The 20,600-nt window shown below is 50.5% G+C and overlaps 1 protein-coding gene across 1 annotated transcript in view; it reads right to left on the bottom strand.

Moving 5' to 3' along the window:
* LOC125749095 (intermembrane lipid transfer protein VPS13B-like) overlaps window positions 1-20,600 on the bottom strand; it is a 209,711-nt gene that overhangs the window by 160,147 nt on the left and 28,964 nt on the right. Inside the window, 9 exon segments of the mRNA XM_049025986.1 lie at window positions 9,230-9,354; window positions 10,576-10,770; window positions 11,132-11,301; window positions 12,353-12,547; window positions 14,851-14,938; window positions 15,628-15,765; window positions 16,146-16,268; window positions 16,992-17,087; window positions 18,712-18,998. Coding sequence (XP_048881943.1) covers window positions 9,230-9,354; window positions 10,576-10,770; window positions 11,132-11,301; window positions 12,353-12,547; window positions 14,851-14,938; window positions 15,628-15,765; window positions 16,146-16,268; window positions 16,992-17,087; window positions 18,712-18,998 — 1,417 coding nt within the window.

The following is a 20,600-nucleotide window of genomic DNA, read 5'->3' as shown; positions in this document are numbered from 1 at the left end:
GTGGAGTTTGCATGTTCTCCCCGTGTCGTTGTGGGGTTTCCTCCGGGTACTCCGGTTTCCCCCCACAGTCCAAAAACATGCTGAGGCTAATTGGAGTCGCTAAATTATCCATAGGTATGCGTGTGAGTGACTGGTGTGTGAGTGTGCCCTGTGATGGGCTGGCCCCCCATCCTGGGTTGTTCCCTGCCTCGTGCCCATTGCTTCCGGGATAGGCTCCGGACCCCCCGCGACCCAATAGGATAAGCGATTTGGAAAATGGATGGATGGATGGACTCTATACAGCCAATGAAACTTATGTGCAAACCGACAGAAAAAGACAAAACTTCAGAATGCAACATCAAATATGACAAGAGCTTCACACTGAAACACACCACATTGTGTGCAGAATGCATGTCGGCTGTTAGGTGTCTTAAAACCGAAAGGTGATTTACTTCGTGCTGATTTGATTCTAATTGTACTAAAAGTTAATTGCAGGACATGGGGCACTTTCCCCAGTCCTTGACACCTGGCGCAGTCCAGATGGGCTCGCAGGCCCAGACCTCTGGTTTTATGGCTGCCCGTGATGTTACCCGCTCCCACCCAGAGAGAAACTTAGAGCAGTGTTTTCCAATCCAGTCCCCGGGAACCTACAGCCAGTCCACATTTTTGCACCCTCCTAGCTCCCTGCCAGACAGCCCACATTTTTGTTTGCCTTCTTTGAGTGCCCAAGGATCGGATTGGGAAACCCTGACTTAGAGTGAGGCTGCAGCAGCTAGGACTGCTGCTCTGGGAGACCAGCGAAGAAGGGCACAGGTAAAGAGTGTTTCCCCTAGGCACTTCTAAAGGCACAGGAATCCAAAATGAACTACCCTGAGCTCTACAACACCAACAAAATACCAGGCATCACCAGAGAATGCCACGCTGCACCAGGCCACGCCAGAATCCCTCACCGCAGAAAAACAAATCATCGAATAACAAAAAGGGACGCCCGTGAGGACGCGATGCGTCACGAAGCGCAAGGCCATGCAGTCCGCTCCTCTGAGGATCTCAGTGACTGTAGCACGGCGAGCCAGACACCACACATCGAGTGTTTGTTTAATAACCGATCGCCATGGCAGCACCCCCAGAATAGTAACTCTGCTAATTTCTCCAAGAGTGCCGACTCGTCACCACCAGCGAGACGATTAGTTTAACAGCGGCCCGGTTCAGTCCAGTCCAAGGAATTCCATCAGTTAATCCGGGTTCTGTAACCGTTTAAAGACGCCTTTCTTCTCAGGCCCCGGGTGGGTCAGCCAGGGAGTTTCAAATGACCGTGCCACCACGTTACTCACGAGAAACACCACTGACCACATGACCCGAGTTGCCTCGGACATGGATATCGGGCACCTTTGTATAATTCTTTCATTCATCAAGATGAGCTCAGAACTCCAGTCACCATTTCAGGTAGAAAAACAGAAAACAAAATGGAGCAAAGATGAGCTCTGATCACGTCCGACGCACACAGGGACTGTCACTCTTACTCATAATATTGTGGGTAATGTTTGAATCGAAATATTTTCCTACACACATTCCACCATCTTATAGCAATGTTTCATGTCCAATTTGTCCCCTCAGAAAAACAGGAGAGCAGGAAAAGAGCGAAGGCCGACAACAACAGCAGCATTCCACATGCAGAACAAATGTGTTTCAAAAGCCACTTCAAGAGGAACTGGCAAGCGATGAAAGTTTGTGTGACTTTTCAAGTGTTTATAACATTTGAGCGCGCCATCGCCGCCCATGTGGCCGTCTCAAATTTTAATTGTGCACCTGTATAAATTATTTACACACAACACAGTCGCTAATAACAACGAGAAATTTGGTCTAATCAAAACCATGGCAGAAATCGTGCCGTTGCATGGGACCGAAATATGAGCAACTGACCGCTAAGTTTTCAGTGCCGCTGCATTGAGCTTCTGCGTCAATTAAAGCAGACCGTAGCTAATTCACACTAGTCTCCATAAGTACAAAGCACAGACTCGCCGAGCTATATTAAGCCCACAGAAGACCAAGCCACCAGGGCCAGAGAGTCAGCACTCGGTTAGGAACTGAAAAATTTTGGTGACTCGGTTACCGAAACAGGAGTATTTTTAAAGTTTTAAATTACGCAGGTCTCTTTCCCAGAGTGTCCCGGTGGAGCGCTCACTGCCTGTGCGTGGCTGGCACACAGAGCTCCTGGCCCCCCACCCCGAGGCAAGCGGGGGACAGAGTGGAGCGCCGGGTCGGTGGTGAGTCATGATCGGAATAACAGGCGGCACCGTGGCACGCGGTCCGAGGCGGCAGGTCCCGCATCCATTGCTGTGGCGGCCACTTCAATGCACGGCCTGCAGGAAAGTATTCATTCGAAGATTATACCTCGCGTCCTGCCCCCTGTCTCAGTCAGGAGGAGGATAAACCGTTCATAAATCAAGGAAAGAAAACTAATTCATGGCACTGCCTCTACGCTGAATTTTTGTGTGTGTGTTTTTCATACAACTTGTACCCATTGGGGCGAGGCCTTAATGACCAGGTGCCTCGATTTTTGGGCCCCTAGTTTTAGCTACACAGGGGCCTGTGCCAGTGGCTACCCGTTTGAGGCAAGGTGCTAACTTTCAGGCCATGGTGGCGGGTGAGGGAACCCGGCAGGGCCGGTCTGGCATCGGCAGGTGGCAGGAGAGGCTCTTCTACCTACGGTCACGTCTTTTCCTTTCTTTTTTTCCTTCAGTTTTTATAAAGTCCCTGAAACCACAGGATAATTGGGCAAGAAGCAGTTACTGCTGCAAAAAGCCAGTGCACTGGGAACATCTGTGGAGTCTGAGAGAAGGAGATGGGCAAGTTGGTCATGATCATCTCTGGGAAAGTAATTCCACATAACCAGCAGGGCAAAAGACTCATTTAAATAAATGAAATCAACAAACGATTAACGAATAAAACTGAAACTTGAAAGGACTCCAGTTCAAACTTGGGACTTGGCAGGTCACTGGTTTGTACCCCTGTGAAGAAAAATTTTACTCCTTTATGGGGGCCTGGAAGTGCGCTGCAGTGCTGTGAGGTTTGGGGAGATGCGCTGGCCAGCACGATTGGGTCCAACAGTAAGATTTTGGTTGTTTTTCTGTTTATATGCTTAAATCCACAGCATCAGAAAGCGTGCACACACCAGCAACTGTGCTTGACAGTAGGTGCTTTTGCAAACACCAGCATGGCGGGCAGATCTCACAAGCACCAGCCGCGGAGGGGTGGGGGAGGCTGGCCAGTCCCTTGTCCTTCAACGCCTTGTGGTGATTGTAAGGCCATCGAAAGCAGCAGCTGTACCTCTAATGGTTTACATAGAGTCCCTCAATGTGAGTTTGGAGCCTGCTGGCTGTTTCCAGAATGTTCATTTTTGTTATTACTCATATCCTGTACAGTAAAAAAACGATTCCCTCATTTTTTCCAAAATAACAGGGACAGCCCTGAGTTAAGCAGAGGACGGTGGCCCTGGCGGGGGGCCCAGAGGCGCAAGGTGCTGGAGCGGCACCAGAGCCCAGGTGCACCCATGTGGAGTGCTTACCCGTGGTGACAGGCATCACCTCCGCACAGGTGGGACCCACAGAGTCCCTGCGTCTCTGCCCCCCCCCAGCGAAGCATCAGGGACATCAGCCATTTTACAAACAAGCACCCACTCACTAAATTGGGGTGGGGGGGGTTGTTTTGCAACTCAACTGCAGCCAAAGTGTATTATTCCCAGACAAACTGAGGTTTTTTTCTGCAAATAAAAAAATGCTTTCACAGTTTCCCTTTTCATTTTCATCCCTTATCAGTGGCTGTTTACAAAGCACACGCTCAGGTAAACCCAATCTGTAACCCCTGACATATTAAACTAATGCCACAGATTAATAGATAACCAGGTCGGCGCTGACCGAGCCGCCAAACACAAAGGCTTTACAAATCATTCATACCTTCAGCACTCACTCCCTAATTAGTCATTTAAAAGCATGCCACTTCATCAAGACGTCACTATCAGCCCCCGCTGCAGATTACAGGGCGAGGAACCAGCCGCTGATAATCGCCCCCCACCCCATCCATTCTAACTGGAATGGTAGCTGAGGAGATTTGGGGGGGGGGGGCTTTAAGAGGCTATGACCAGTACTCAGCTCATTACTGCTACTAAGATTAGGAAGATATAGTGTATAACAGGTCAGATACTGCAGGTTTCTCCTCTCCTGTACACATCTTTGGTATTTAACAGCGCGCTTGTCCCAAGTTGGTGTGCTTTCTGCAAATAAAATGGAGAAGGATGGGAGGACGAACAACGGAAGAACCCGCAAGACACAGGGTTGGCCCAAACACATTTGTCATGGGAGGTGACCTACTTTGGGATCATAACCCGAAAACAAAACACCACTTTGACCAGAAGCAGCAAGTTCTGAGAGCAGGGGCAGGACCGGGGATGAGAATTACGCGATCAGTAAAAAACCAACCCCCCCGCCCCCCCCCCCCCTCCCAGGCCTATGCTCGCCAGCACCTGCATGAGACCCTAGGAGAGGGGTTAATTTTCACGAGGATCACGGCGCAAAAACAACTTAATCGATAAGCTGCGGACAGCTGTGGGGCGGGGGTTCCGTGCCGGGTTCCGCATGTGTGAAGACACGGCATGAGAATGCTGGCATCGTGGCTCCCTGCAATATCTCGGACACGCTCCCTGCTTTCTCTCCCCTCACTTCCTTCCCAAAAGGCACCTCGTTCAGCTGGCTTTCCCGGCATTCCAGCGACGTGGCCTACGGGAAGAGGACCCTGTGACAAAGCGCCCTCACTATCTGCAGCCCTCCGTCGCGCCGCGGCTGCCCAAACTCACCACAGCGGCGGACAGCTCATCGTTTAATGTCTGGGCAGCCACCGCTTATCATATTGGCAACAGGGCAGGGCCTGACGCCCCCCTACAGCAGCACGTACCAAGGTCGTGACGGCAGCTTTATGGTTTCATTACATTCTTCCCCCCTCCTGTCACTCTGGTAAGCGGCACTCTTGGAAACTGTAGCTGAAGCAGACACCCTGAGAAACACAGCCGCTAAAGGGGCTGAGTCACCTGGGGGGGAGGGGGTTTGGGGGTGGTGCTCTCCATGCAAATATCCGCCACCCGTGAGAAATCGACGTGAAGCCGGCCGGCTGGGGTTCCCCTACCCAAAGTGCTCAAAAGACCCAAAGTCTAATATAACACCTGGGGAACCTATACCGCTCCAAGGAAACTCAACGGTGCCCAAATGACACTCAGTCATTCTCCAGGAAAGGTGCCGCATTTTATTAATGGCCGCATTTATAAGAGGAAACAGCAGACAGACGCAGCTCATTGCTAACCTGCCGGTGTCAGTACCTCGAACCTCCTGAACGAAAACCAATCGGGCTGACAAGCCCAGAGCAGAAAGCAGGCTCCCCCCGCGAGAGGAGCACCGCATCATGTGATCTTGGCTCAGGCGACGTACATAAAGCAGTTCCGCTGGAGGCAGATGGTGCAGGGCTGATGGAATGCATCACCCAACTTCAAACATTCTGAAAACATCTTGTCATCTTACCTCAGAAGTATAACGACATAGGTTCTGGCTGCCGTACCCTTAATTTCCTCTGAGGATTTTTCCATCCATCCATAAAAAATAAATAAAAATAAAAAATGTGTTCTCCCCAGCACAATTTACTTCAGTCATTTATTTTCACATCTATAAATACACGGTGATGGATTGGCATTTCACGGAGACCACGCGCTCGAGAAATTGTGAATATTTATACGGGCATATTTCATACTGCTAAGCAAACACGCCGGTTTACATCGGCACAGTCCGGCGCACCTGCAGCACCAAGCCGTGTAAATACAGTCGCTTTCAGAAACAAACTCACCCACCCTTGTGGCCAATAAAACCAGGCCGTTAAAAAAAAAAGAGAGAAAAAAACAGGCAATGGTGCTAAATTACAGGCCGCCGTGGCAACTTTCCCGCGGTGGGTCCTGCGGTTGGCTGGGCGGCCAGGCGGGGCGGCACGTGTGCCTGTCAGGTGCCCGAAAAGAAAAAAAACACAAGGGCCACAATCAAGGCAGGTGGCACTTTTCTTCAACTTTCCTTTAAGTTATTATTATACACATATTTTACGAGGATTCGTTCTAAGTGGGATAAGAAGTTTAACAGGCAGACTGGGTCGGGCTCCCAGCGAACTCCCCGAGAAGCTGGCGGGCCGGCCGTCCGTTCGCTGACTCCCATTAAACCCCAGTAGAGCTCTGATGCCTTTCAGCTGTGCCCTAATTCACTGCGAGCAAAAGTTAATTTAACGGGGTGCTGCCTCTTTTTCTCTGCTGCGTGCTTGGCGGTTAATTGGGGATGGAGGAGGGGAGTGGAGCGCTGCCCGCCGTGGAGCGCTTGCTGCCTCCGCGTCAAACCGGGCCCCTTATTAGCAGGAGCCTATGTTTACACAGTAGTGAAAGGCTACCGGAGTGGGGGCCCAGCATCTCGCTTTCTCATCCTCATGGGGAGCCACACACTGCTTAACGTCCCCCCCTTTGTTCAGCACCGTACGGTAAATGGCCCTGACACACTGGGAGGGCCAAGACCCGACTCCCATCGCTTTGATTTTAATGAGTGCTTCAGCACCCCCCCCCCCCCGCCACCCCCAACCAGGGTACCAGAAATGTTCTGCACATGATCTGGGCCTCCCAGAAATCGAGGGGAGGTGGGGGCTTGCTTTTTGAACAATCAAATGCGTTCAGCAACGTCCTTTTAGCAAAGGTGCTATAATGGGGAGTGGGGGGGGGGGGGGGGGCATGACTGGCATGTCATGTGACCTTCTGGCATGGTGAGGCGCCATCTCCCACTGCCCACCACACCCACTCAAACTCCTCACCTTGAGGACAGAGGATGTCACACACAAGCTTTTAAGTCCCCAATATGACACGACCCCAGCCAACAGCTCAATTTTAGTGCAGAGGTGTGTGTGTGTGTGTGTGTGTGACATCACCCTCTTTCTGTTCACCAAGAGCTCCATGCTAACATTAACAAACCCATTCTGAGGTGGTTTTCTGGCACGGGCTGGCCTCCCCTCTGCACCTTGCTAATTTTAACCCGGCGAGCGGGGCACTAAGGCCAAAAGAACATGACATCTTTGAGAAACTTACATCACCTTCTGAGAGGCTCCCAAAACAAACATAAATAAATGAAATGAAACACCACCTGCTGGTGTTTCTGTTTATGCAGAGCAGTGCCTGTCACCTCTGTCAGACCTCGCTTTCAGGGCACAGACGGGACCGGCGGTGAGTCTGCCCGACCGGTTCATCGCCATCCCCCCACCCACCCCCCTCCAAATAAAGTGTCAGCTCCCATTAATAGCCTCTGGAGAGAATTCAGCGCTTATAGGAAAAAGGAGGTGAAAAAGCAGGAATGGAAATCGAAAACGGCTCTGCTCAGCCACAGTCAGGTTCGCCCAAGAGGGGGTGGGGCCAGTGAATGAAGGAGTTCGTGCCTTGTAACCTTTTAAAACAACAGGAGCTCATTATTATCTTGGCAGGGGGGCAGGCAGAGGGGAGCACAAGGTTAACTTGAAAAGAAACGGCGTTTAAAAAGAAGTGCGTCGAGGGCCTGTCAAAATATCGGAAGCCAGTCTTAGAAGCTTTGGGGGGGGAGCGGTATTCGAAATTGAAAATGGGATGAGGAAAGCAAGCAGGGCAGGTAAAAACAGCATGACCCCAGGAGAGGCCAGGCAGAGCAGACTCCCCTCGCCAAGCTCGAGCGGCTAAAGGCTGTGTGAGCGCTGCAGACCAAAGCTATGGAAGACATATGAAATGCATTTTTCTGACGTCAAAGTGGCCTCGTTGGGCCTGTCAGATTTATTAAACTCGCTGCCCAGCCCTGAAAGAACAACAATAGGGCCGGCACTGCTCTCAATTGTGTTTGAGATGAGAAACACAGCAGCTGTCAAAGAAGTGGGGGGGGGGGGGGCACGACACAGATCTGACGTCGTAATATGCCACAGGCAAGAGACCAAAAGCAGAGCAGGCAATAACCAGCGTAATGATAGGGGAGGCGGAGCTGACAGCAATCGCAAACTGCCCCGACGCTCTGCCATGCTCAGCCCCTCAGCCGAGCAAATGCAGACAGAGACATTTGTTTTTTGATGTCAATTGTGAGAGGTTGTGCGTGAATGAGTGAGAGTGCGAATGTGAGTGCGTGCACATTCGATGGTGTGTGCACACGCGCCCATGTCAGTGAGTGATGTTTTAAGTAACTTTTTACCTTGTGGGAATATTTTTTTTTTATCCTGACAAAGATAATCTTGTTTTTATAAAAATCTGACTACAATAAAAAAAACACAAAAGTGTTGTACTTTGACTACATACAGTTTAGGCTGGCGAGAGGTGAAGGTTGTCATAGCTGGGATTAGAGTTACAGTATACCCATAAAAATGAATAAAGATATGAATACGTGAACTAGGCATGTGTGTGTGTGTGTGTGTGTGTGTGTGTGTGTGTGTATCAGTGTGTTTGCAGGCCTGAGAGTGTGTGTGTGTGTGTGTATCAGTGTGTTTGAGGCCTGAGAATGTGTGTGTGTGTGTGTGTGTGTGTGTGTGTGTGTGTGTATCAGCATGAGAGTGGATATTTGTGTTTGTGGGTGTACAGGAGTGCGTGTGTCCATGTGTCTGTACACACATGCTCACTGGAGGGGGGGGCCGCCGAGAGCTCCCAGATGTTGCCTGAAGGTCCCAAATCCGGGCAGAGGGGCACTTTCCCCCTCTCCAAGGCCCCCGCACGGCTGTTTTTGTTTACCCCCCCAGCAGCTCTGACATTAGCAGCGCTTCACCAGACACTGTGTATGAATCACCTTGTCTTGTCTTGGGTGGCGCAGGGGGGAGCCCAATGTTTTACACCCCCCAGGATCTTGGAAACTCTTTGAGAAACAGCAGTTCTCCCCACCCCCCATGCCCCTGGCTCCGACTCCAAGAACAAATGTGCCCCCACCCAGCACAATGCTTGCTATTACAAACACCATTGTGACATCATTCCCAGTCAGCTCCATCAATGCTACTGAACAGAGGATGATCACAGAGGAGTGCTTTGGAACAGCGCTGTTGTCAGAATCTTCACATCCTGGGTAGGTAGCAAGGTAAAGGCAAAAACAAAACCTGACATAACACTTCAGCGCTGTGAATGGAAAAGTGCAAAGCCACAGTGCTGAAGACTGAAAACTGCATTTTCGAATGGGGGGCGCCGCACCAGGACACTGACCAGAGAGCGGGCAGGCGGAGCAGCTTGCCATACAGAGCGGTGCTGAAGGAGGGGATGATAGGAGTCAGAGGCAGGAAGCAGCCATCTCTGTCCATGGATGTGAGCCCAACCTGGAAGCCAAACACCTGGAGGAGAAAGAGGAGGAACATGAAGTCAGCTCCTGCTCACAGGTCACCCAGACAGGGCGGCCGGGGGGCCTGCAACCACCGCAGGCATGGAAGGGTAAGGGTGAGGGTGGGGGTGGGGGAGGGACGCACTCACTACTCAGAGCAAGAGGATTGGCAAGCAGCGTTCTGTGACTTTACAGAACATGCTGCTGAACATCAGGCAAAGCAGTTCAGCATCTTACAGTTTGATCTGTGGTAAAACAAATGCCAGCACCAAGAAACGACAACTGTCACCTTGAGTTTGAGGAAAAAGGCACGTCAGGTCAGGGTGCCGTGTGACCTTTCTGTTCCAGTAACTGAGGCGGGAGGGGAAGTCCTGCAGCAACTGGCGGGGGGGGGGGGCACCCCAAGGGCTGACCACTGACCCCAAAGTGACCTGCTGATAAGCGCTGTCAGCGTGCCTGGCAAACATCCCAACCTTAGGAAAACACAGCCTGATGCTCCATCACCGAGGCAGCCATGGCAGAGGATTACCATCATCGAAGGGAGAAGGCCGGCTCCGGGGCAGCCATCTTGCCTCTGGGCTAAACCTTGGCCGGGACTTGGGGCAAGCACAGGTTTCCGGTCCATTGGGTCAAGGAGGGACCCTACGATTACAGTCCCAGAGCTGATCTTGGAGGAACCCGTTTGAGACATGAAGGGGGACGTGCACAGAGCGGTGAAAGCATCTGCAATACGTAAACTGCGCTTGAGAGGAAGCAGCCTTGCATAGCGGGACTGTAAATGACCTGCCTTCATGAACAGTGAGAGACAAAAATACCTCTGGAAAAATCAGCACTTGGTTTTTCCAAGCGATTTCCGTCTCTTTTGACATGGGAGCAAATGAGATCCTGCATACAGAGGGTGAGTCACACTTGGGACCAGTTGCTCTTATGGGACTGTCTCCTGCCACTAAAAGATTTATCCAAAGCTATGTGTGCATCACTCACAAGAGAGTATGGGAAATCCACAAACCAGATCTAGAGCTGCAACCCGGGAGGCGAGAGGCTGTGCTGCCCATGGGCCCATGGTAAAATTATGCATGATTATACACAAATATATATGAAGGTATACACAGAAACACAAAGTCTTGACAGTATGTTTGCAAGTATTATTTACATACACAGAAATAAAATATGCAAAAAGTATCATATAAATGTGACACGTGGGTGTGTCTAGATGTGCGTGTGGGGGCCCCACCTTCAGGTAGCAGTGGGCGTAGCAGTGATGCAGCAAGCTGTCTGACGGCTGGCTCAGGCTGCTGACGGCGCCGACCAGCTGCGAGGCGTACATGGGTACAGAGTGCTCCACATTCACTTTGTCCACCTGGAGGCGCAAAGCGGGCAGCGGGCGCACGGGCTGGTACGCAGGCACACTGGGGGGAGCGCAGGGGCCCTGTGGGGGGAAAGATACGGGCACCTCACCACCTGTTGGGTCATCTCAACCACGGCTGGAGGAGCACAGGGATCACTGATCTCCCAAATGCTGATGTTGATCATGACACTCCAGGGTTTAATTCCATATGGTCCAAACCTACTGACTGGTTAGTATAACTAGACTGCTAATGCTAGGGAAGACAGCAGTTGATATGTCATTACGCCTCTATAGTCCACGACGTCAGGGAGGACATAGAAGAGTCGAACATCTCTGAGCACCTTACTATAGATCAGCGTTTCCCAAATACTGCTACAGATAGCCATGTCTGATTTTGCCCTTCATGGACCACAAGGCCTGTAGGTAGCGAGACAGTACTGACCTTTCGCTCCAAGATGGTGGGAAGCAGGTGGTCTAGAAGATTGAACTCAGCCATGGGGACTGTGACAGACACCTTGATTAAGGTGACACAGGTGAGGCGTGTGGGGATGAACTCTTCCAGGGCAGCCAGCTCCTGGGGTCCAGGAGCGGTTCGACTGTCCTCACCGACATCTATTGAAAGTAGGAGGGGCCATCTATCAAAACCATTGGCTGTTACACCCTAAAACAATGTTTTGAAAAGCTACCAATCATCAGATTCCATCCAGGCCATGAACTTTATTCATACTGGCTGCTAAATATGCAAACTTGCCATCTACTGGTCCCAAAAATTAAACAAAGCAAAACAAAAAGAAAAAGAGACTGTAAATGCATAATTCCTTCTACCAGAGTGCTGTAAGTCACCTGGCCTTTGCAACAGGAAATCTGGCTCTGTGGTCGGACACACGGGTTATTTTATATTTTTGGAGAGCAGTTCATCCTGAGCTCCTTGGGCTGGTGACCAAAGAAGCTGGGAACGGCCGTGATGTAAAGGCCTCGGTTTCTTCATCAGCGGGGCTCCCCGCGCCCACCGCAGCCGCCGCCCACAACGCCCACAGGCACTCCACAGTACCAGAAACATCCCCATCCTGAATGAATTTCCCACCAATCTTTTCGCTTATTCACCTTCATGCACACGCGCCACCAGAAACAGACGCAGGCCTTTACTGGTCTCTAATTACTGTATTTATCGCAGATGCGGAAATAATGGAAAGCAACGGATGTTATGGCCCGCAAAATTCTTCCTGCAGAAATTCCACATGCACAGCTTTGTGAAAATCCCAGCTGCAAAGCTGACCTACGAGCAGGCCAACCCAGCCGAAGATCACCTGAGGATCGAGCCACAGAGAAACTGGCCAAATTCTCTTTTATTCTAATTGTTATTATTTTATTTTTTTGCTGCCTTAATAATGTTCACTATTCCCACTATTTGCAAAATAATTAACTCTCCTCAGATAAACAGGTCAACACAGACAACAAACGTGACGTGTCCTGGGCTCCATATTAGCACATTACTGTACAGGAATTAGTCGATCCCAATACAGTCTCCTTGACACAGTGACAGCATGTGACAGCCAGCCCCAACTACTTTGAGCAGGCGGGGCAGAACGTAGCATTATATCTGAACTCGTTTAAACACAGAATAGGCGGCGATGGAGGGGACTGGGTGTTTGTTGGGTCTAACCTGACTGAGGCCTGCAGTAAGGCTCGTATTCGTGGTCCAGGGCACACGCCACCATCTTGAGGACACGGTGGACGGCGCTGCTGTGGAGATGGATGTCCAGTGGGCCGACGACCAACCGCTTCTCAGAGGTCTCTTGGGCCGGCCTGACAGCCTCCTTCCCCACAGCAGAGTGGCAGTCTGGCTGACCCACGTGGTCTGGGGCACATGGAGGCAAGGTGCACGTTGAACCGAGCCGGCAGAGATCACAGTTACCGAGCCGAACAACTAACAAGCCGGCTCGGCATTCTCCCAGGCTTCCAGATCACTGGGGTCTGCAGTGACCTATCAGTTTTGGGGTCAGACGAAGTCAGAGCCGTGAACCCTTTGCTGCTTATAACTCACATCCATAACAAAAGCAGCAGCGCACAATTTTACCAAGCCAGCCACCAAGGGATCTGGGCATGCCTTTAACAGGTAAATCCCCCCCACCCAACGTCAGGCACATAACAGGTCGCCTGATTTAAGACAGTGCGACTCCGTCACCTCCAGAGCCGTCTGTGGGTTTATGACTGAACCGCAGAGCAGGGAGGGCAGTATCGGGGGCTGATGAATGACCCCAGAGGCTGGCTGGGCCTCACCTGACTCATGCAGCTGCGCCTTAATGCAGAGCCGCTGAAACAGAGAACGCTTTAAAACCTGCTGCTCGCCATAATAAAACTGGACAAATTTAAACGGGGCGGGGGGGGCGGGGGGGGGAATAGTAAAAGCTTCCCTTATTTCCATTACATACATTCCAAAGCACAGAGAGTCAGGCTCGAAATCCGCTTTTGCTGTGAGGGGTTTTCGAATTCCTGTTTGATTTCTCGAGATTAAAAGGGCAGGGGGGGGCAATGACACTTCCTGCACACATTCTCGCCGCCATCCACCCAGATGGATTAGTTCTAATATTAAACACATGGGCAACGGCAACGCCAGATGATGGAGCGGAGGATCCAAATTAGCTGGGATTTAAAGAATTAGAAGTATCTCCACCTCTCACCGCACATTATTTTGACGTGAAGTCAGCGCCAAGTGCAAATCGGCAAGGTCGGATTACGTTTGCCTCAAGTTTGCGTTAGCCCTGCGGCAATGGCAGCTAATTTGTTTGGACGACACCGGAGCCTCCGGCACGGAGGTTAATACTGACCAGGAGGCATTTCTATCGAGACATGGAACTCGCTGCTCCTGTAAGGGCAGGAAGCCGCCGCTTTATCTGAGCGTCAAAAATTAGCCTGACAGCTGAAAGGGACAATATCTGTATTGTTTTTATTTAGATGCCTATCTGAAGGCAATGGGAGGGGAGTCAGAACGAGTGAGGAGGCCGCCAGGAGCCCGAAGGGGGAGACTCCGTCACATGCTATGGCAGCAACAAGAGCAGGGCACCTCACAAACTTTTCATTGAGGCTACCGAGCAGGGGAGCGTTAGACAGAGAGAGAGACGGAGCGTGAAACAGAGAGAAGGAGAGAGACACAAAGAACGAGACAGAGAAATAGAGAGAGAGTGTGAAACAGAGGGAGACAGAAAGAGAGAGAGTCTGAGGCAGAAAGAGAGACAGAGCATTAAATATAGAGAGGGAGAGACAGAGAGAGAGAGACAGTGAGAGACACAGAGAAAGAGAGAGACACAAAGAGAGAGATGAGGACTGTGTCTCTTTTAATCACCCCAGAGCAAATTTGCTTTGGTTTTCTTTTTAAGGACTGAAAGACAAATGCAGCATTAGCGAAAGATATCAAAATGGTTAGCAAGAATGTAGAGAAACTCAGAAACTGCAGACAAGCCAAGGAAGTGTCATCATCACTAAAGCCCAGGTCCGCCTGACCCCCTCGGCATCACAAGGCCGGAGCTTTTCGTTTTTCCACTTCAATGAGGTTCAAATCAACATGTTTTTGATTTGCTAAAAAAATTAAGCATTACAAGCAAGCACTCTCACAAACCTGTTTTATGAAGTATGATTTAAGCAAGCATTTTTTTATATTTGAATCCTGTAATAGTCCTTAAATGCCCAGCAAACTGCCTCATGAATCAGTGGTCAATTGATACTAGCGTTACTTCAATAACCAAAATAATTTTTTCACAGGGAAAAAAATTCTTATGTTAATTTTTAACTAGAGGGCAAAAAATTAGTTAAGCAGTGAGAAGAGAATCCACCTAAATCCGTCTGAAAACATGCAAGAACCAGGCAGAGAAAAATCCCCAAAGATTCAGGACTTCTAGAGAGAGGAATCCATGTGATCAGTCAAGAGAAATATTCACTTTCTCAGGATCCTCAGGTATGGGCGGATTTACACATCACCCATGTGAAAGACAAAGGCAAGCAGGTATGTGTCAGAGCAAGTGAACACTCAACCGAACTGACAGTGTGCCTCTGGGTACAAGAGGGGTAACAGCGGGGACAGGCACAGGGGGTCAAGGACCAGGTGGCTGCAGTGCAAACAAACGTGGGGTGGGGGAGGGTGGAGAGGCAAACACACAACAATACCTGAGCTGCCATCGCTCTCCGCTGTATAGAGGTAGTCCATGTAGAAGGCAGAGAAGCGCTGCATGCCAGCCGCCTCCGTGTAGGTCTCCTGTCGGGGAAACAAAGGCCATCAGGGGCCGGGCCAGCGGGGGGGGAGGCCTCCATGTTTGCACTCCCAATCGCTGCAGGGAGTTAATCTCCATGGGGAACAGGGGTTATCTGCGGTCATACTTCTTCAGGTAGGTACTGCTGCTTCAACTGCAGGCCAAACAAAGCAACTCACCTCCCCCTCAAAAAAAGCCCCTCAATTGTCGACTGCCCAGACAGATGGTGTGGAGGAGGGTAGGGAGGTGACCAGGGTGCATAAATGGGGACATATCCTGCAAGTTTTGCCACAAGCCCTGTCAAAGGTCCAGTGGGCCAAAAGCACAGCATAGTAAACAATAGAGTGACGACACACTCCCTCCACATGGCCCAACTGCACTTGTGGTGTCACTGTAGAGACCAAACCACTCTGCAAACACCACAGAGCGCCTACTGAGGTTCAGGAAACGAGCAGCAAATGGAATTGACACAAGTGGTGGGTCCCCAAAGACCATGGAGTAAAGGGTCTGTGTACGGAGCACAGGAGTCCTGGGACACAACGGCACGCCCAAAAGCCCAAGAACAAACCTCCCTGGGCCTTCCGCAGATGAGAATAAACACCTCGCTCTATTTACAGCGTACTCAGCAAATATGAAAGTGGCTCCTTTGTTTTCAATTGGTGAACTTTCTGAGGAATGTGTCAGACGGTCTGACCTTGTGCTGGGCGGCATCAAGGATGAACTCAGCGCGGACGCCGTTGTTCTCGGGGCTGCGGTAGTCAAACAGCGAGTTGGTCAGGTAGGTGTTCCCCTTGACGCTGAGGGGCTGGCCGCAGCTGAAGAAGACAGCATCCTAACAAGGAAGTGGAGACAAGGCATTTTTAACACTGATCTCCAGTGCTCCCCACCCCGTTTCGGGAAACATGGCTACCAAACACACAAAATAAAAACATGTTCGATGAAAGAGTCACCAGGCAAATACTAAAACATAAACAAGCCCTGTATCTTTAGGAAGATAAGCCTGAGTAGAACTTAAAAAATTATACAAAAGTAAAACAACAGACACATCCTCCATGTGAAGAGTAAGAAAAGCAAAAGCCCTAGAGGATTAGTTACCTACAGACAGACTGACGGCGGTAAACCCCGCCTTCATACGCACAGGAACAGTTATGACGCAAAGGCGCTGAGGAGAAGTAGATGCCTATAGGAAGAGCCAAATAGAGCCTGTCTCACCTCATCACGTCGGTTCATGTTGTCCTCGAAGTCCTTCACTCCCATGATTGCCTTCATGCAGAGCGCCCGGCAGCCCACGAAACCAATCTGACAGTTGAAAAAGGGCTCCCCCATCATTAGCACCTGATGCAATTAAAAGGGGAGGAACAGAGGACAGATTTACAGACCGAGGACGAGCCCCCCCCTCCTATATCGATTTGCTTGATGTCCAGCCAAAGTGTTGGATCTCCACCCTTCCCCAGTCACAGGTCACAAATTCTTCCATAACCAGTTTTGACGACATTAAAAGAAAAACAGCGGTCTAGGCTGCGGTGCCGGTGACATATTTTATTAGCCATGTTAATTAAAACTGTCGACGCTTGGCCCAAATGCGGACCTGAGGCTGCCCTCACCGTGCGGGGCGGCATCTCTCCTCCGAAGCCCTCAATGTGCGTAACCAGACAGCGATTACGTGAAAGTGTGTTTCACCACGCCATAATTAAAGACTCTGAGCCCCCCCCCCCCCCCCGCTCTCACATATGTGGCCTTCTCGATTTTGGACTTTGATGGGAGTCACCACCAGCGAGAGCATTAATTAAGAAATTGACAGGAAATCTTTATGGATTTTCACATCTGTGAAGAAACTTTGAGGACCGTGGGGATTCCAGTTCAGATGCTATAAAAACATCCGTGTGTCTGCTGGACTAAGAAAGTAAGCAGTGCCGCCAGATCAGCCTGTAAAGGAGCAGAGTCCCACAAACATTCCTAGTAAGACAGGAAACCCAATCTGAGAGAGCGTTTCCCCAAACGCGGATGATGAAAGCAGCCAGAGCGGATCTCTCTCTGGGATACGCATGGCGCTCTTACCTCAATGGTGATGCCTTCCTCTTCCAAGCAGAGCACCTCCCTGGACTTGACCTTTTGGGGGCTGTAGTAGCTGCTCTCTGCCTGGGTCTCGGTCAGCTAGTCAGAGACAGGACACAGAAGGGGACACATGGGTTCACAAGTGACATCATTGTTATTCGCATGTTCATCGAGGAACATCAGAATTCATGTTAAAAACCGGCTTCGGTACTAAGGGCCTGTTTTTTTGGACTGAACCATTCCTCTGTTCTGTGAGCTGAGATCAGGGCCAAGAAGCTATAGAAGCGAACAAAATAAGGTCGAGTGAGTGAGTGATGCAGAAAATACTGAACTGACTGACTGGGTACTGGGCACTAGAACCATCTGCCAAGAGAAAGGCATGGCGATCATTTACATGGGGGACAGCAAGGGGGACCCATGGGCACTCGCCAAGGTGACTGTTTAATCAAGGCCCACCAGCCGGCCCCTTCACAGAGGAACAGAGGAAGCAGGTGCCGGGGTGGGGACGACAGCTGTGTCTCATTATCCCAACGAAAGGTCTGTCACAGCTCGATCCAGCACAGAAAACAGAGTGAACCCCCCACCGCCCCACCCTCCACCACCACCAGCCTCCTGCTCTTTGTGGAGCAATCGCTTTCACCGCGGCCACGGCACGGGATTGGGCCTCCATCAGATACTGACTGCGCCTGATGCTTTATCCAGAGCCAAAATGGCCTCCGTCACTTTGATGTCTAGGCCCCCTGACGGTACGCCTTCCTAAAACAACACATTACGGGTACTGGGGCTACCACTGCCAGCTCAACTCCAATCGTTTTGACTAAAACACAAATGCTGCACATGTGGGCAGTTTAAAATGAAAGGGAAAAAAAAAATCGATATGGAATTCACCATGATGTAAGCATGTAAGCAACTTTAGTTAAAAATTTAAAAAAGTTATCAGAATGGACACAGGAGAACCTTCAGATGCAGCTGCAGCATAAAATGAAAGGTTAACATGTTGTCCCCTTTACGTATGAGGGCCATCTAAACTCAGCATTAAAAAAAACTGGTAAAAAAAAAAAAAAACTCATCTGCTGTTCCGTTAATCGGAAGCTAATCTTCCATTTAGTTTTTTTTTTTAAATGAAATTCCTTTGTCTCTCATTTAACCGTTGTGTCCGGGGCTGGTTCGCATGTAGACCGTTCAAAGTGAAAATCCACAAAATAAATTCTTCAGCAAGACGAACCCCAGTAAAAGGAGGGGGGGCGAGTGCTCAGCTGCCTGCAATCACTGCCACAGCAAGGCAATTAATTGATTAAAAGAATTCAAACACCACAAGAACAACTTCAAACATTATTAGGAAAAGAGGGGCTGTGCTTGGAGTGATCCTACCTCCCCTGTGCCAATTCCAAAATCAGGGGTGGGGGGGGGAGATTTTTAGCAAATCGATATTCCACGCATGTATGCAGGACAGTTGCACTTGTCAGTTTCCTCAGTCCTCAGTCCACTTTGTGATGTTTAAAACATTCATGTGAGCAGAGAGGCTTCAAGACCACGACAACTCATCGCACGAGTCGACACCTCATATGAGGCCAGGCATATTAACATATTAAAGGCAAACATTTACCTTATGTTAATTAGACGATTAATAAAAGCACATTAAACGACACTAAGTGGCAATGATTGGGTAGTAATTCTAACCTGCCTCTTCTGGGTGGGGAGGGGTGCATGTTTCTGACCTCACCTTGAACGTGACGCTGGCTTTGGTGCAGTAGAAGCCGATGGACACCACAGGGGTGCGGGGGGCCTGCTGCAGGGGGCTGCCGGACCGGCCGCCCTCCCCAGCCTCCTGGTAGTAGCCATGCCCGCCACCCTCGTCCTCGATGTCTTCCTCCTCCTCATCCTCGCTGACAATGGCCGGGACAAAGGACCAAGCCCAGGACACCCAGCCCTGTTCGGCCTCCTCCCCAACTGCCTCCATGCCCGAGTATAGGCTCGGCGAGCCCTGGGCGTCCCCCTCAAACTCTGTGCCTGCGGGTGACGGCAGAGACAGCAACTGTCAGTCCTGACAGCTGATGGCTCCATTTAAAACCCAGCGGCCTGTAAACAGCTCCTTTTATGTTCCAGATCTCCTTTAAAGATTTAGCGAGTGCCGCAGCTCGGGGAGTAATTACTCTTAGCCATTAGCTTTCCATGCTCACTGTAAGTACCATAAACATACACCAAACAGCCCCATTCATCAAGCCATTATTGCAAGCTCAGTGAAGTAAATACTGGATGGTGGGGGGGAAGCGGGGGAGGCTTCAGCTGTTGACTGTGCATGTAAATAATCTAGGAGAGCTGTGACTTTGGCTGCCTGTCACCCTAATGCGGTCAGCGGAGCACACCACCTACAGGCCACTCTGACAAAGTACCCCTGCCACTCCCCCAAATCCCGGCCCACGGTTCCGGTACTGACAGCCAGTTGCCCGCAGTTACCGCATCCCGACCTAAACAGCTGCCTGGGTCAGTTAGACACAGTCCGTCCCTTATTATGGGGGGGGGCATAGCACCACATTGAAATTACACAAATATGTGGCAGGGGGGCAGTTGCATACAGTGCAGTGCCTCGACCTGTGAACTGTAAAAGCCCACCCCATCATGTCCCAGGCCGGCATGCGCGCCTGCGGAGGCCAAGCTGATGTCAGTCAGTAAGAATGTGTAATCCCATTCCACACAGGCTCGCGCGTCTCCCAGAGAAAACAGTATCAGCCGTGAGGTCACAGCCCAGGAATCCCCCGGGCGGGAGCTGCATAGCCACGACATGCTTTTTAATTAAATCTTTCACTTTCCGAAATGGCAGTTGGGAAAAGCCCGGTTTGCTGGCTCTGTTCCCGACCCAAACAAAAGCCTTCCAGGTGTCTGTTCTACAAATTGATCCCTTTCACACTAGGCCCTGCCTGGTATGTCATGTGCTCATCCCGAAGTGTTTAAAACATGCCTCAGTGATTGAAAGGGAAGCGATTAAAAGGACTCTGTGGGGGTTTTGAATCCCTACAGGCACCATCTCCTCAAGCAGCAGGAACGAACAGGCGGCCCCACTGTGAAATTCCATGTCCAATCCTTCGCATCACCCCCTGCTGAATTACCAGGGCATTCAACAGGGGCGTCACAGCCCCTCAGTCCCCTAGAACTTCCATGACTTCCTGTCCTCTCACCTTTCCGGTTCTACCTTTCCTACCTTACTGGGGAAGGACAGTGCCCAGCTGAACCAGCAGAGGTCCTCCCATGTTAATAATACGACAGACACTCCTGACGAAAACCTCAGCAAAAGAAGCGACCAGCCTGGCCTCAGGCACAGACACACAGACACCTCCTACCAGTAACAAAAACACATACGCACATCTTGCCACCAAAAAGCACAGAACACAAACATGAAGAATATTCCAGACCTGCAGAACATGATCAGTTTTAATACCTTTTTAATTCCTAAACCTCACAATCAGCTGTTCAGAATCGGGTTTCATTTCTACTCCCGGTTTCTCAGGTAATCTGACATTTCTGCAGCTAATAACGGCAGTAGTGACCCTGGCAATTTAGGTAAACACTAGGCAAACAATCCCAGATCCTGCTCACTCTCTCCACCAAAATCAG

Source organism: Brienomyrus brachyistius, chromosome 9, assembly GCF_023856365.1.
Source record: "Brienomyrus brachyistius isolate T26 chromosome 9, BBRACH_0.4, whole genome shotgun sequence".
NCBI lineage: Eukaryota > Metazoa > Chordata > Actinopteri > Osteoglossiformes > Mormyridae > Brienomyrus > Brienomyrus brachyistius.
This window is presented reverse-complemented; position numbering and strand designations above follow the sequence as displayed.